This window comes from Struthio camelus, chromosome 5 (genome assembly GCF_040807025.1).
Source record: "Struthio camelus isolate bStrCam1 chromosome 5, bStrCam1.hap1, whole genome shotgun sequence".
Lineage (NCBI taxonomy): Eukaryota > Metazoa > Chordata > Aves > Struthioniformes > Struthionidae > Struthio > Struthio camelus.
The window spans coordinates 31,650,715-31,668,751 of record NC_090946.1 but is presented as its reverse complement, the minus strand read 5'-3'; the positions used below and the strand labels follow the sequence as shown (position 1 = coordinate 31,668,751).

At 38.5% G+C, this 18,037-nt stretch overlaps 1 protein-coding gene across 3 annotated transcripts in view; it reads left to right on the top strand.

The window, feature by feature from the left end:
- NAV2 (neuron navigator 2) overlaps window positions 1-18,037 on the top strand; it is a 245,424-nt gene that overhangs the window by 144,395 nt on the left and 82,992 nt on the right. For all 3 annotated transcript variants that reach the window (XM_068945366.1, XM_068945365.1, XM_068945364.1), the window contains one exon: window positions 9,022-9,144. In XM_068945366.1, coding sequence (XP_068801467.1) covers window positions 9,022-9,144 — 123 coding nt within the window. The remainder of the gene's footprint in view (window positions 1-9,021; window positions 9,145-18,037) is intronic.

The window sequence follows — 18,037 nt, the reverse complement described above, 5'->3', positions numbered from 1 at the left end:
CTCCTTTTCCAGAGTGGGTCATTCACTTTATGTTAATAAATCTCTGGATAAATTTCAGAGAGCATCTGGAGAACAGAACCCCAGGACTCAGTACTTCCTCCTTCCAAGTGCTATAACACCTGGGCTGTGATTTACTCTCCTTCGTATGGGTAAACCTTCCAGCTTACTGAATCTTTTGGGTTTCATGCCGACTGGCCCAGCTTTGATAAGGTGGATGACTGATGGCAACTTTCCCATCCTCTGAAAAGCTTTTAGTCTGGTGGTAGCGTTAGGTTGTCTGGCTGTTAGATAAATTCTTCTGTGAGCTGAGAAATGTGCTTTTTAATCTCTTCAGGCAGAGAAGGAAACTAAGTCCAGCATCCATCAAGAACTAAAGTATTATGTAAAAGAAAGGGACGTCACAACCATTGCGGTAAGCAAGAGAGCACTGCTGTTTTCCTTCAAGCAGTGCTTATGTGCTTTCCATTAGGACTAGGTTCCTGCCTGGGCCCTCAATAGCTGGAGCTACCAGCCTTTGGTTATCTTGATTCAGGCTCTTAAGCTCTGGAGAGAAGTGGGACTCCAGACACTCGAAGCCACTCTGTGTTCACTCTATAGGAAGTTTTTTGAATTACCCTTTGGAGCTGCTCACCTTTAATCTGTGTATCCTGGACATAGATTTGTGCTAGAGAGGCTTTGCTGTAGACCTCAGACTTACCATCTCCCATGGCCTAACTTCTGCGGGCATGGCAGCCTTCCCAACTCTGAGACAAGGTAACTTAGGATTAACTCAGTGCCTCATCAGAGTGAACTGAACCTGCTCAGAATTAAAGACACAATCTTTTAGGAAAAATGTGGGAAACTGCAATAAATATAAGTAAGCAGGATTGCTTCTTATAAATAATTATGCTTGTATTGGTCATGTGGTTACAACAGCAGAAATTCTTCAATCCTAATGTATCTTAGCAAAGTAGTCAAAGAGTAGAGAGCTGCCCCAAATCCTCTGTAAAGTCTGAGGAGGGTCTGTCCCACTCTCTTCCCATGAGTTTTCTCAGGTCTTGCTATGTTCTTAAACACATTTTAAACACCTGGTTTCTTTGAAGCCCTTCAAGGGGCTGTTAATAGTTAATATTGGCATTTGAAATTTCTCACTGCCATAGCCAAGAGGTTTTCTTCAAGATACAGTGCTCCATTCATTTCTGAGGGTGCGTTCAACTCCAAGATAGACAAGAGGAATAAGTAAAGTTTTAACCCATTCTTTCTTTTCATAAACAGCCTGCAGAAAGGTGGAGGAATTGAGGCGCACATAGAGAACATAAAATCCAGTGAATACAGTATTTATATTGTACTTAATATAATATAAAAATACATTATAATGTAATATCTTACTCTACGAACTCTAACTTTTGAATGTCTAGTTATCTTAAATGGAGGCTTTTCAGTGCCTAATCTGTGTCTTTTTTTTGGATGTGCTGATTTACATTTGTAAAGAGTTTCAAAAATGCTGATGGGGCAAGCCTCTTCCCTGAGGAGCGTATAGCTTAAGTTGAATTTGACAAAGAAAGATTGAGTCAGTGCTGGAAGGAGGATTATACACTAGAAGAGACCTTTGCTCTAAAACAGGAATGGACCCAGTAGTTTGAGAGATGCTTTCTTGCAATGTAATATTTTTTTCTCATATTCTACCAGCTTTTCTGAAACTACATCTAATAGGACTGCTCACTCCACAGGAAACCAGTTTCTTCAGAAGCTTAATAAGAAGCCAGTGTCCTGAGGCAAATAGGTGATAGGGCAAATCTAAGATTTCACCTACAGTGGCAGCAATCACTGACATCTCTTCGTATTCCTTCCTTCAGCAAATGGAAGTTTTATAGCAACTGACCTGTAGACTTTTAAAAAGTCAGATCCAGGTGAGGAGACATGTAGAAATAAGTGTAGCCCTGGGCATCAGTGACCAAAAATTGTTACCATCTGATGGCTGTTGAATGGCTTATGTGCCAGGCAGTCTTACTTCATCTCCAGGTAGAAAAGTATTGATTTCACAGAAACTACTTCTTTCTGACACTTGATTTTTCCCAGAAAAAGGTCTGAGGACAAAGTTAGGGAGGTGAATTTTTTTTTGCTTCTAGACTACTTTTGGACAGTGTGAAAAAAGCGACTATTATTTGTTCTTTATAGTTGGGAGGTTTCTCCAAGTAAACTGTGAAATTAAAACGTAATTTATTGAAGTTTTGCATAAACTCATTTCTTCTTTCTTACCTGTTAGTGGAACAGGGCTCTCCTCCTTCCCCGCAATGACTATCGTTTTTGAGAGTGACAGTCATAGATTGTTTTTTCTGGCTTATTCCAGATTTGTGTTTGAGCATGTTCAAAGCATGTTTTATTAGTTAGCTTATTAATTTATATTCTTAATGATGGATCATTAATTAGAAATAGTTACTGATTATTAATAAAAGTCTATTAATTTATAATTTAGACTCACACCATCTCCATAAAATCCAGCTACCTTAAATATAAAATGAAAATTTGAATGGAAAGAGCACTAGATTTGGGTTTCTGTGAACCTGAAAGGTAGTATTTGGATTGAACAATAAAGATTTGGACATTGTGTTAGCAGTACCAAGCTGAAAGTTCAGGACATGATCCTATTCCTGAATGCCTTTGAAACGTTGAAATTCATTGGATCAAAAACTGATATTTCAACACAACACCGAATCCCAGGCTGGTTGTTCCTTGTGTTATTTTTTTTTAATTTAAGGCAGGTTTGTGGACAGGATATATGTTCAACTCTTTGGTTAGAAAGATGACTACTGTGCTGATGGTGGTCATTGGAGTGGAGACTGGTCAGGCAAGAATCATGTTTGGAAGAACTCGGGGGGGAAAAGTAGGGGAAGAGCATCTGCTCCAATATCAAAGCCATAACAAAAAAGGCATACCAAATTTATACTAATTGGAGACCTTTGGGGTTGTCATGATTCTTCAGTTAGGCTAAGAGCACAGCATAGGTTCTTTTAAAGCCGTACTTAAAACAAATGCCTGGTTACACTAACAGGAATGTTTTGATCACATTTATCATACTTCAGAAAGAGCAATGGAGACTTTTTTGGGGATGTGACTGGCAAAGTTGGACTCCTTCTCTAATATTCAAAGCTTGTTGAACCTCTTGATCTTATTTAACTGACTGTAATGACCAGTGTTTCCAGCGGTTAGTGATCGCTAGGACGCAGCAACTGAAGCCTAATCAAGATAAACGTTTGCAGGAAAACATTCAGCGTAACGGTGCTATTACTGAGGCTGAACGAGAATATTTTTGAGTGTTAAAGCATATGTGGTTGCCTACAATAATCCAAAAGCTGTAATTCCCCAAAGCGTTGGGTTCCACGTAGCTGTGCTGCGGGGCGATTCTCTGGTGCGGCTGCGGAGGCACCCGGGCCAGCTCTGCCCCAGCTCCCCTCGCACCAGGAGCGGTGCCAGACGGGAGGCAGGTGCCTGGGGCGGCCAGAGCCAGCCATGTTTGGTGGCTGCGTGTGGCTGCTCTCCTGCTCACGGGCCCGGCGCTGCACAGCTTGGCGAAGCTGGGCTGCCGAGGGAAGGCTTGCCCAGCGCGTCACTGGCGTGGGTGTGCCCGCTGCTCCTCCTCTCCCTGATGCTTAAGTGAAGAATTCCTATCCCTTGGCTATCTGTTTTGCAAACTGGAAAAATCCCATTCCTAGATTAAATGGTGGAATGAATGTATACAAAGTGGTAGAGTTGTTAGACCGTGAAAACAAGCTGTTGGCTGTTGACCTATAGACATCTGTTGGCTGTCTAGGTGCAAGGGCAAGCACAGAGCGCAGGCAGAAGTCAAGTGGCTCAACCTGCTAGATTTTACTGATCCCTGGCATAACCTGGTCCTGTTTCCTGTGTGTGCTTTTCATGAAAGGGAAATAAATCACTTCAGCATCAGAAATAGCCTAAAAATATTGCACTTGGAAGGACTTATTATGCCACTCAAAATTTCAGAGGCACAGAAAGGGTGTATTGGGAAAAAAAAAGAGAAGTTTAAAGGTCCGGGTTGTCCTGGGAACTCCACAGCAGATTCTTTTATGCCTGTAAAACAGGGCAGGAGGCCAATTTTTTTAGAAAAAAGTATCACCTAGAAAGTGTTGTGGAAGTTCCAGTTGTGTGTTAGAAGTGCATAATACCGCTCTTGTTTAACCAAAGTCTTTTTACATTAAAAGAAAGAGGGTTAGTTAATTTTATTTTCATATTGATTAAGAGTAAAGCTTTGGAGATGGGTATTAATCATTCACTAATCTCTGAGAAGATTAGAAATTAGAAGCACTTTTTAACTGATGTCATCACTGCCTAATCCATATGTATTACTATATTTGACTTCAGTAAAGGTAGTCATCCCCATTGTCCATTGGTACCATCCCTAAAAGAACCTGAGCTATTAGATTTTTTGAGCGTCTAGAATTTACCCATCTGTATAAAAGTTACAGAGTCTGGATACTACACATTTTCCCATATCATGTATTTAAACTTTTCCTTATGTTGGTGCAGGTAGAAAAATATTTCAAAGTACTTGTTTTAGCACTGAATGTGCTTGCAGTGTTCTGATAATTCACAAATCTAGCAATTTAGTACAAATTTGTCATATTTTTTAATAAGAAAAGTTAAAGAAATAAAACTAATAAATAATTGGCTTAATAACAGTGGTTAGACTGCAGTGGGCCACTGTACAGGAGACAAAGTTATATCAAAGAAAATTTTGCCTGTATTCAGGAGCTGGAGAGGTTGTGGCAGGTGTTGGAAAAAAAAAATTATTAGAATTACCCTCTGCCTCGCTACAGCTCACAGTGCACGGATATGTTCTGACACAGCCATAGCACTGACTACTGCTGCACTTGTAGGAAGGATCATATTTGTGTAATTGGATGTGGAAGCTATGCGTGTGATACATCAGTCTAAGTTGGATTAGAATGTAACTTTTTACAAGCTTTGAACTTTGTGAAGGCAAGACAGTGAAGAAGGTCTTCCTTTTCATCTTTATTCAGAATATATGAGGTTGATTTAGAAGCTTCCATTTGAGAGCTAAATGAAGCGACATGTGCCAGGTCACCAAGGGTAGTTTCGACTTCTCTACAGAAGTGAACAGGTACCAACTAACACTGCTGAACAAACAATGTAGTAGCATTACTTATCATATAGGTGTACAGTGGGGCAATAAATTTAGATAGCATTAAGTACCTTTAGAATTAGGCCCATCAACATATTTATACTTCATAAGATCAGTTATGCCTTCCTCTTTAATTTCCCTCCATCTTTTTCTTAGTGACAGTTAAAAGTGTGTTTAAAATAAACTCATTGACCATTGTACTCTTCTGCTACAGATACAATTTGATGGCAAACCACATTGAGTAACTGGAACCTTCAAAAGTTCAAATGTATTTAAAATATAGTTTTACATCACTGACTATTTTTCTCAGTATATAGAGGCAGAGAATTAGATAGGAAATGATAAAGGTGTTTATGTGTATATGTAGGATAATGTTTCTTGGTTTTGTTGCTCCCTGACTAAAACCTTTTAAGACGGTCTTTAGAAAAATATCTCTTTGTTATATATCTCCTTTGTTAATATCTCCTTTGTCATAAGACGAAATTCTGCAGCAATAATAATGTTGTATTCATAAAGGCAAGATGACTTCTGAGAGCCGAAGTGATTTTAAGTTTGAAGGGAGGTAGGGGAAGGAGGAGAGAGCAATGACTGGAGGTTGGTGATACCAATATCTTTTACTGTCTTTTCTCCTGATTAGCCTGTGGATAGTAGAGAATCCTGTATTTTGAATGCATTTCTCTATATAGCGTTCAGAAGATAATATTTCCCCATGCTACCATGATGAAACATCACCGTTTCATATAGGACTTAAGGCATCGTTGCTTTGGGCATCTTTTTGGAATTAAACGTTTCTGGGCATAAGACATTGTGTGTAGTAGAAATACAGACATAAAGCTTTAAATCTGTGATTCCACAAATCTCTTTCAAAATACAAAAATTTATATCTTGTTGTTCCTACATGTAAGAAACCTGTCCTATTGGTATAGCTGGTAAAAGTCCTATTTTATTATCTGCTTTTTTTACTGTGTCTTACTTCAAAAAACTCATAATATAATTGTCAAAGATGCAAAAGTCATGTAGCTTCCGTTGGCCTATGTAGGATTCATGAATGCTTAGCAGCACGGAAAATCTGACTTATTTTTTTCATTTGATGCAACTGCAGAATTATTCTAATCCATCAGATGGCTGAGCTTTTATGTAGAGGATGAAATCTTATATTAGTAAAGAGGTTTTCCAATGCCTTCAGTATGACTAACTCTTAAGAGTAATATGTTTCATGTAACACATTCTGTATAATAAATATGGAGAACAGTCTCTTTTAACTTTAGTTGATTTTTTTTTTTTTTTAATCACAGGACTAGTCGTATGCCAGAGAATGGTAAAGTCTGACAGCAGAGCTAAAAGCTGCGTTTTCAAATGTATATAATAGGCATTCATACAGAAGCACGTTGCGTGTGCAGACAAGTAACTGCAATAAACCAATTAGCCTATGTACATTAGGTGTTTTTGCAAAATGCTTTTTGCGTGTTTGTAGAACAGTATGGTCTTAAGTTCCACTTTTCTTTTAGTAGCTTAAGGAAAGGAATGTTCTTCCATGATAAAATTTTTATAAACTGCGTCAAACAAACGTTAGAATACAACACCTAAGGCAAATTCCACACAAGTTACAGTGGAGCCGCTCGCCTTGCTTTTTACAGCCTTTGTTTATGAGTTTAGAGAATCTTGTCCCCACAGACGTTGCTGAGCGCAGAATAGTCTTGCGTCCGACTTCACTAGCTTAGCAACCTCTTTGTTAAACTCCCTGGAGAAACTCCTCGGTTGTTCCTGGGAAGGCCCTCTACAGAGTCATACAGCTAACTCAAATGCTAAACAGCAGATTGTGCAAGGTTTATTGCCTGTTTACCATCCCATTTTTATAAGTGTAGTGATTGAATTTGACTTCGCGGTCAACCACATCTGTTGCAGTAACATCTGTGAAGAAAGTAGTGGAAAAAATGCGGGAACAAAGCGTGTGCTATCTGCTTTACTGCGTTCCCTCTCAAGGGTAGAGGGGTTGTTGCCTGAAGCCAGGAGTGTCTTTCCCTTCTTGCTGTGAATGAGGAAGTCTTGCTGCAAGGGAAAAAGCTATGTGCCTTTTTAAGGAAGAGGAAGATGTCTTGTGTGTCTGGCTGCCGTTCTGTGAGCTGCTGTTGTTGCACTAAGAGCGGCTAAAGAATGCAAAGGGGACAAGCTTTGCCACGCCGTACTCAGCGAGGTAGGTCACAGGTGCAGCTGTATGCCAGAGATAGCACTGTACTGCTAGAGCTGTTGCATGTACCTAACTCTCAAACGGTTGTGCGAAAAATTTTATGGTGCGTGTACACAACTACCTGTACTGCTCATGTAAAAGTAGCTGGGCTGGCAGGCTGGTTGCGGTAGCAGGGAGCTCGGTGCATACAAACATCTCGAGCCGAGCGGGACTTGCTTCTCAAGTTTAAAGCTAGCTTCAGTATATCTGTATGTGTTGTGATCAGAAATACTTTTAGGAATGAAACTAAAACAAGAGCAAAATCCTCTTGTTTTATTTTGACGCTTTGAACTTGTTTGCATTTTACTTTCATGAAAGGCCAGAAAAACGTTGAAAATATCGTTGAGAGATTGATGTAGTGCAGCTTGTTGCAAAGCTATTCAGGAAGAAAAGGCTGGAGTAACTTCTTCAGTTCAGTGTTTTATTAATATACCACAGTGTTTTATTAACGTACTACACCAAAGTGCTGTGTGGTTCTGCGTCTTTTAAACTGTCTTTTTCTTGATTACCACTCAAGTTGTGAGTCTGGAAATCTCTTCTTAAGCGTGTCACAATTGCTGTTAAACGAGGCCTTCTGTGGTTTGTCCAAATATCAGTCTTTTATTAATTTTATCATATTGACTTAACTGTGTTAAGCTGAGCAGCTAACCTATATGATTTTGTTTCTTCGTGTATAAATGTGAGCTTTTGTCTTCCATGTGGAAATATATTAGGTGTTTGTCTACTAGATTTTAGAAGGCTTTTGAGATCCTCAGGTCACATTGCGTTATGATTATTGCTGTCTGCATAGGTACGGACTTCAGCAAAAATGCTAGATACATAACACACAGCCTGCATTATTATGAGGATATTGTGTTGTGATCACAACACTTATTAATTCTTGTCCAAGAAGTGCAATCTCTGTTCTCTTTAAAATTCAGTTTTTATTTGTCTAAACCAGAATGTGAGAAATGTGCCATCATAGCAATTTGTGAAGTACCATATATTCACCTGGTGCTTCTTGATATCTGAGGATAACAACGCTATTTAATTGCAGCTATCTCTAGGAATACAGATCACGGCTGAAGACAGAGCACAATGTAGAGACCAAAACAAGGTTGAAAAAAATTTTTGCTTCATGTGGCAAGTTAGATTTCTGATGATATGTCTTAGGATATTCATTGTTCATGGACCATGGACAAAATCTAGGGTGAAGTCAATGGGATTTTTGCAGTTAACTTCAACAGGTTTGAGATTTCCGTGATGTTGTTTTAGTCCATGCAAAATGGTTCAGGATGATACATCTTGCACGTTTGTTGGACAGTAAGGAGTGACTAATAGCATCATTCATAAATATTAAATTACTTGCATCTAGGCATCCTTAATTCTTTCTTTGTCACCAGTATGTTCAAATGCAGTTCTTACTGATGGGAGAGGCTGCAAAATACAGTTGAGAACAATGAGAGAAAGGCAATGTTTAAGTCCAGACTCCACAAAGAACTCCTGTGCAATCAAGAGTAAAGCTTTCCTTGCTTCATTATCTGCGTAATATCCTCAACCCAAAGTAGGAAAAATGCAATATATGATTAAAATCACGGCGAAGGTACAAGGTACAGGAATATCTAAAAGGTTTACTGATTTACTAACCATGACATTTTGGGTTTTTGTTTTAAAGGTATATGACTGATGGTGGTCTGGGCCTTTATACTCGAAGATTAAACCGGCTGCCTGATGGGATGGCTGCAGTGCGGGAGACGATGCAGCGTAATACTTCACTGGGCCTGGGAGATGCTGATAGGTAAGCTCTAATCCAGCAAATGCTTGGATATGATTTTGCATTTGGTTTCAGTTATATCTAATGTACACTGGAACTCAATTCAATAGCTTTGGGATTTCAGATACTGCATACAAGCCTGTAAGCTTCTCCAGGGTATATCAGGTTATACATTCACAGAGGTGCCAGAATAAACACTGACTTTGTCTTATGCTTGTTTTATTGACTTCTCATCTGGGCTTTTGTGCACAGGGCATAACACAAGAAAACTGTAAAATTCTATTTTAATAGTATTTGGACTATAAAAGGCCTAATTCTCTTCTCACTTGCGCTGATTCTTCTGAGTCCAGCGATTTCAGTGTGAACAGTCAAGTCCAAAGATCAGGTGTTAGTCAGGTGACTAAAATCCCATAATTTATGGGAGTGTGATCATACAGGAAGACAAGGAGATGGATAATAATGAGACCTATATTCTGCTAGAGTTGAGATAAAAGGGTTAAAAGAGTACTTTTGATTTTAATGGCATCAACCTGTTGCTGCTGCTTCTCCTTCCAAACTGAATGCCTGAGGAACGTTATGCTGAGGTAGTGAGTGATCGTAAGCAAACTATCATCCTCGTCTGTTACTGTGGCATCTGAACAGTGCCACGTTAACTGTAGCAATATGTTTACAATGCAGAATTCTTCTAATATAAATGATATTTAATTAACAGTCAGCCTTCTGGAGAGCTAGTGATATATGAGTTATTGATTCTTTCCCCTATAATATTATCTGTACTTGTAACATTTTCTCTTGATATGTAAATTAATCTCACGTAATATTTGCTAAGCTGCTTTACTGAAAACACAACACAAGAGGGGCGATTTCTTATGTTCCACAAAAGATATTATTGCTGTGTAAATAGATTCCATTTAGAATAGGTTTGTGACACACTGAAGAGAAAATGCAGCCCTAGTTTATACCAATTATTTCAGCGAAATCAAAGAATATACTCACTGGAAGAAAAACATTAAAGAGCATGAAAGAAGAAAAAATAAAGAGAGAATGGAGATAGCTTTGAAACTAATTCTTTTAGTTCAGATGAGAGGGGGTGACTTTACACATGATAAAGATTATGTATGGCTGGTAATTTAGCTGCGACACAGTATCATGGATAAATTAACCTGGTCCCAGGTTTGGTGATGTTGTTATGCGTTGTTTCGACTCAGTCTTTTCTGTTTAGAATGCAGCCCTTTTTACCTTAGACGGTCAAAACTTTCTGATAATAGTGGCAGCAGTTTAAAAATATCTCTTCTTTGGTTGCTGCTGCTCAAAATACACAGTTTAAATAAAAAATTAATCTTGGTTTCAGCTGCATTTTTGCCAGATTAAAATTGGCATACGGAAAAGGAGTTTAATCACATGGTGCAGTAATGAATTGCTTGCTTCTGTGAACAGAGACAAGCAGGAGTTCTGAGCTGCTTTATAGGTATACCTAGAAAACATGTATGAAGTTCAAATTTAGCTTGTTCAGAGCAGATGTTAAGGGATGCATGGGAGAACTAGTATGAAAGGCTGTGAACCTGTAAGCATTAGGTTAATCATTAAAAAGTTATCAGGGGAATTTTTGCAATTTGCTCACTTGTTTAGTTTCTTGTGTTATTAATTGTAGAAGTCTAGTTGTGATGCTTTTACACGTTAGCTCTATTAACACAGAGCGCAGACCTTACAAGGTACGTTTTCCCCTGCAGCAGGGAAATCCAACTAGGCAGTTTAATTTAATGCTTGATTGCAAGGTTAATGGAATCATTGCACAACACAGCTGAGCTTATTTATTCACTTCAAGACAATTTGTGTTTGTATGGAACAAAGAGCATTTTTAATGCCTTTTTATTTAGTTTGTGATTTTTTTGAAAGGTTGTAAATTAGCCACCTATGGTTTTGTCTCTTCTATGTGTATGAGCCTGGTGTTCGCCATCTGGTTATTTACATTCATTTTACATCATGAGGCACAGCTGCTTGATTCTGAGACTTATTTTTGCCCTTACATTCCTGTATGCACATTTATGAATCCATAGAGGGTCAAAATTTGAAATACAGATTTGAATAAATCTTTCTATAGTTGCTTATTTATATAACCTTTTGTTTAGATAAGGTAACTCAGACCTGTGTTGACTTATATCTACCTGAATAGGTCAGGAGATTGTTAATGAATGTGAGTTTGTCAAGAGTAACTTTAAGGCTGCTGTTAAGGAAATGTCTGTATGACTCTCTCTTAAAGGCTCAGTGATGGAGCGCTTAAATAACTACTTCATACTTGATTAACTTGAATTGTTTCAGTGTTAGAATTTAATTGGTTATTGTGTGAGTTCTTGCACATTTATAATTTAATTTGAGGCTATGTAAATTACAACTCTTTGCGGAAGAGTATAAGGCATAAAAAGTTATTTCCAGCTTGTCCTTTGGAAAGCATTCTTCTGACTGTAACAAGGCGCCGTCTCATCAGATATCAGATTACATTGTCTTTGTACTTTGAACAGCTACAGCATTTGTGGACTGTAGGTAAAACACGGCTCGCATGTCAAGCACTGATAGGATTGAACTGTTTTTTCAGAGTGTTTCTGTACCATAGTTCAGATCTTTACCAATTAGGAGCATACTCTTGTTACTCTGCAGTTAAAACAAGACTGCATTGAGTTTAGCTGTCAGAGGAACTCACAACTGAAACTGGCTCCTGGTAGTCAGAAGCATTTTGTGCTTTTGGCAAGAGGCTTGGATAATCTCAGATCAGCATGTGGTATCAGGGGAGGAACAGGAAAGGAAACAGGAAGGAAAAACTGAAAGTGAAACAGTAGCAGAGCAAAAAGGCAGAGGACATTCAAAGCACAAACCTATCACTATTAGTTAGAGCGCCACTGAATAAAGATTTGTTTTCAAATGCTATTATTTATAGTAATTTATAAAAATGGTAAAAATTATGACTTTCAAAAATAGGTAAGAGTAATATTTTACTCTTATTTTCCATTTTATAAAAACATGTGAAGAATATTTATACGTTTCTTGACTCTTGGTAATAGACAACGCTTCAAGTTCATGGCAGAAAATCCTTAGACTGCAGTACATTTAGATTCACTAACTGCAAGTTAACTTACTGACTCCTGTTAAAGTGATGAGATTATTAAAAAAATGCATTAGCGTTCGATGCTGGAGGGAGTTTGTTGGACTACCTTGATAACCATGGGAAGCAGGATTACACTTGAGAAGAGCTGAAAAGCAAGTCGAAGCATGTCATCAAGTTGGAGATAACATTGTCGTATTCTGAAAGGGGGGAGAGATGGAGATGTCATTGCTTGTGGAAGGAGGCAAATTCCACTGAAAAGAGAATACTATTACAGACACGGTGCTGATGGGTATAGCATTAGAAGATGCATTAAATTTTCTTCTTTTTAGGCACTATTTTATAGTAGACAATGGAAAAATATTACCATGTAAGAGAAAACATAATTTTGTTAAGATCTTTATTATGCTAAGTACTTGTATAGTAAGGTAAGACAACCTTTAAGTCCTCATGTGTGTGTTTGCAGTTTTACGTCTTAACTGACAAAATGCAGCTATAGCTAAATGAAGGTGTCTGTGTAGTTCCTGGCTTTGCAGGTGAGGAGTAAAGTCCTCCATTCAGGGAGTATATCCATCAAGAATAGTATCTCATTACTTCCCATCAGTCATACGTGATGACTGTAGTTTTATTACTGTAGCAAGGGCAGCATGATGCATAAGAAAAGCAGAAAAGGTGCCTGGAGTTTAATCTAGTCCTTATCCTAAAATGTTAAAACATACCTGGGTTAAATTTTGATCTTCAGATGGACAGCACTGTTGTAAAAATAAATAGATATTTCTGCATTGTAAATTTTTTCTCAGTGACAGTGGTATTCCCATCATCTCTTTCCCCCAAAGCATCACCTACTCCTCTGAGGCTCCCTCAGGAGTGCTGACATCAGTGTTTGTGGAGTTTCACAGTAAATGAACTTGTGGAGGAATTTATGTAGTGTATTATGTGAATCGGAGCATGGAGGGAGGATGTCCTCCCTGTCAGGAAGAGGGATACCTGTACCCCTTGGAGTCATCTACAGACTTCAGGAGGTCTCAGCTAGGAAAGATGCTGCTAAGCTGTTACAACTTTACCAGGCACATTTCATACCATCAATCCACAGTTCCTTCATTTCCCGAAAGCCCTAATGGTTGCACTTGCATATAGCTGCTATAACTGAGATCATTTATAAGTTCTACTTTTCCCATTTTTCCTTCAGTAGGATAGTGGAACACCCCAACATAAGAATCCTAGATACTAAATGAGCATGACTTAAAAGTCTCTAAATTTTGTAAGTTAAAATAAATAAGTGCCAATGTCTCATCATTCATTGCTCACTATGTTTGTGCCGTGAGTCATTGTAAATGTAAGTTCTTATATAGTTACTTAACAGCAAAGTCATAGGAGCGATAAGATTATTCATGCCTAACAGATCTGCTGTGCTGGATGATCTGTTTGGATTTTGTCAGTGAGTTTAAAAAGTACTACTCTGCCTAAATATGCAAGTTGTACCTTGGTACCTTCAGATACCTCTCTCTCTCTGTCTTTGAAAGATCACACATTTATCTTGAAAACTGGCTAGCAGAAGCAAGGAAATTTGCATTGCAAAGTTTCTTTGAAGTTTATGGCCTTAGGATCTGCTGATTAGAATCACAATACCATATACTTTTATTTTGCAAAAGATCTTTTTACAAGCTGCAGTCCAAAGCGGTTTTGGGTTACATAAAGTAATTCCAAAGTTAAGCAACAAATAATAGTTGAAAGCAAAGGCAGAGTTAGCTATACCTGAAGGCTCAAATTAGCAGCACCAAAAGGAAAGACGACATTTTATTTAAAACAAGGCAAAGTTAGTCAAGGAAAGTATGTCTTTTGTTGGATAAGTTTTAGTGGGTGAAACTAGACAAGCTTTTGGGCACACAAGCTCTCCTTCAGGTCTGAAATAGAAGTAAGAGAACAGTTGCTCTAAATTTGCCTGGGTTAGTAGTTTAGGGTAGCTGTGAAAGAAAGGCACTCAATACCTAAGAAGCAGAGGAGAAGGAGTTGGGAAGGAAAGAAACGATATCATGTTTATGTGCTGTAGAAAAGAGAAAGAGATGGATAATTTATCGTCTGTGTAACATTGGAGGGGTTTACTGGGGAGAGAGAGCAAATTATTACAGGCTGGAAAGTGTGTCTCTCTATTGAATCCATGCTTTTAATATCCGCCAAAGTTGTTATTTTATTTCTCTGGCTTATTCTTTGAAAATGCTCATAGTCCTCCCTTGAAGAAGAGAACTTTAGAGGTCAGAGAGGAGGTTGCTGTGTGAGAAATGTGCTCTCTGGTAATTAGGCTCTTTTCAGCTTTGTGGCCTGCATGTGAATTCATTTAGTGGGCACGGTAATGATGATTTTTTTTTCACTCTCATACTTTTTGGGACATATATGGTACGTTGGATGACGTAAGCTAATTCATGGGAAGTACATAAATAGGTTTCGGTGAGTATGTCAATTCTGTTATGAGAGGTATGAGGCTATGGAGATATGTTGGGAAGTTTTACATTTGTTTCTTGGGCTTGGTCTGATTTTGCTCATTAGGTGATGTCTGCAAAGAGTTTGCTTCTAACAGTGATCTTAGGGAGGTCTGGGGCTGTTTGAAGGCTAGAAGGAGTTTTGAGGAGGGGAGGAGTTAAGGGGGGAGGTCATTTTTTAGCAGAGGTTGTATTTGTTTCTTCTGTCCTGGCTCTAGATTATCATGTCATGTAACAATAATGGCTGCATAATTGATTCGAGGGGTTTTGTTATTGGAGCAGTTTTGTGCACTGTATTTAACTAACTTTTCATAAAAATGCAGTTTGATTTCCTATGGAAAAGTCCGCTTTCCATTTATACATGGCCAAACAAAAGCAAATTTTACTGCATATAGGACCTATGTGCATCCCTGTGCCAGCAGAGTAAGCAAAGAATTATTCTGTTCTCTTTTAGTTAATACCTGGTTTAGGAGCCTCACAGACTGACAAAACAATTGAGAGCAGTTCCTCACCTTTCTCAAGAACTTTCTTCCATTGAGGAGGTGCAGTTCTGCCACTCAGCTCTGTTTAAAAAAAAAAAAAAAAAAAAAAACCCACAAACCTGCAACTGCAACCTACTTCCTCCAGAGTTAGCAGACTAGACAATTAGACAATTTTTACTTGCTAGCCTGCCACAGCAGTTTTAAAACCCATCTTTGAAATTGTTTTGTGTTTAGGTATAAATGCCAAAGACAGGCAGGATCTAGGCTTTAGGAAGTGCATTTAATGTTGTAACTTCCTTCCCTATGTGTAGTTTCCTGCTTTAGTTACTGTGGTTCTGATTCTGCATTACTTTATATTTTAGGGGCTATTTCTATCTCTGCTTCTAATTAAAATGCTTAAGTCAGGAGCTGAAGTTCACTACAACTCTAGTGGAAGATGGCTAGTGCCTCAAAAGAACAACTCAAAAAGTCTGAGTTGGGACCCTCCTTTTGCCCATATGTTCCATATATTCCACTGTGGACAGTTTGTCCCTTCTAGAAATTTGCACTGCTACCTGTATACAGGTGAAAGAACCTTATCTTTTTCAGAATTACAGATACTGATTCTATAGAAATAGAAAAGCTGCATAATTTAAGCTACTCAATAGTTTGCACCTGGGGATGGTAAAATCATGATCCTGTATCACTGGAAATAGTTATTCCTGCAGTTACATTTCCTTTCATGCACACCCACATTCTGTGTGCAAGTGTAAAGTTGATCTGTCTGCTGATTTAGAGTCTCTGCTGAAACCCTTGATACTTCTTGTTCCATTGCCAGAGATTAGCACCGTCTTTTCTGTTGTATGAAGTGGCTTTTAAAATACTCTAGGCATGTGGGAAATTAAGCTTGTATTCCAAGGGTAAACAAGATTGTAGATACAAAGACCATTTTGAACTGTATCAGGGTCTTTGTGTTTTGCATGACAAACCGAAGAATGTGAAATGCTTGCTGACATAGTGCAGACTTTGTTATTTAGTTTTCCATGTCGAATGGCAAGAGAGTCAACATAGTCTCACAGCTGACCTACACCAGTAACCTCTGAGTTTGGGATTTAAAGATTGAATGGATAAAACTAATAACAGGCAGCTGTCAGACTCCAAAGGGACATTCCTAGTTTTGGACTATTTGACCAGTGTGGAACGTCGTTGTGGTTGTAAAGCAAATTTCAAGAAAGAAGATCTTTTAAAAAATGTTACATGCGTTATTAAACATCTCATTGCATGAATATCTGCTGAAGAGTCTCTGTTTGGTCTTTGCCATTCTTTGTTTGGGCTTTGCAGTTGTCATTACTGCGTTTTCTTAGAATGGGAAGATTATTTTTTTTACCTCTATTCTACAGCTGTATTTCTGTATAAGTTCTTTTGTGATTATTATCATATTCTATTACTATTAACTTACATGTTAATAAAAATATTAATGTAAATAGCCAGGATATAGTTGCTCTGTTTAATGGCTGAATGTTTACTTTAATTGCATTGTTGGGAAAATGAAATCAGCCTTCAGTCCAAATCTATGATGAGCGTGTCTTCCTGCATGCGCTTCTTAGCTTTCCTTGGCCTTTTTGTTTCTTTGTCTTTACTTCTCATTCGTTAGGTTTATTGAATATTCAGTCATTTATGTCAGATCTTTTGTCCTCCAGTGAAGAGCTCTAAAACGTGATATTGGGAGTGGCGTTGTGGGGGGAGGCCCTCTGTGTAGTCAGTAAGAAGCCTCCAAGGAATTCAGTATGTCCAGATGCTTTGAAAGATCCATAGCCTATATAGAGAAAATAAGATCTGGGCGTCTAACTAAAATGGTTACAGTTGGATGGTAGTAATACCCTTGTGTATTCAGTACACATCCGCATCTGCAGCCTAGCAGGAGAAGCTATAAGGTGTCCACAACTTTGAACTCATACTCGAAATGCTACATATTTTATAAGCAACCATTTCTTTCAACTGTCCTGTCTGGGGAACTGCTCCACTAATGAAGTAATGAAGTAAACGTGATACTTTTAGTCTATCTGACTGATGTCAAGAGAAACTGAAGTGTTCCTGACCTAGCACTCATTGAGGCAGAAAATTTTTGTGTCACTTAAGAAAGAGGTCCACGTTCTTCCATCCCTGCACAAATCTTATCCCCCAATTATAACTGCATTTTCACAACGAGCAGAGATTCTTGTGTCTCATGTATGTCCCTACACAGCATTTGTTTTTCCTCTGCTATAGAGTGACTCCTGGAAGCCAGAAGGAAAAAAAGAGCAGACAAAAGTGCAGAAATCCAGAAGTGCAGACCATGCAAAATGAAAATCCATCCTCATGTGAATGACATTTCAGTTCTGGAGAGCAGCTGTACTGCGTTTTGCAGTAGGAATGCAGTGGGAGTGGCAGGGACAAAATGGCATAATTTTATTTTTGCTGCCCTGGGATTCTGGGAGCTACTGCATTTAAATCAGGCCCTCCTTTGGTGTCATGATAACTGTCTGTGGTGGCAAACTTATCTGTCTTGGGGTCTCCACTGTTTTTGCCACTGAGTCCTATTCTCCTCTTCTCCATTCCTCAGCTTCCTCATAGTTTAGGGATTTTCCAGCCGTGTGATAAGCTGACTTTGTGACCTTTTTATTACAGCTATAGGATTCACAGTGAAGTTGAAACTCCACAGAACAAGTAGTAACTTTGCTCCTGCTCTGAGCTGAGCCCCAGCATCCTGAGGCATAGGTATTAAGGCAGCTGCATGGGGCTTAAATGCTCTCCGCTATCGTAAAAACAGACATTAATGTTTTCACACAACAGTCTTATGTTGCTTAAATGTACAGTTAAATATACATTAGGCCAAGATAAAT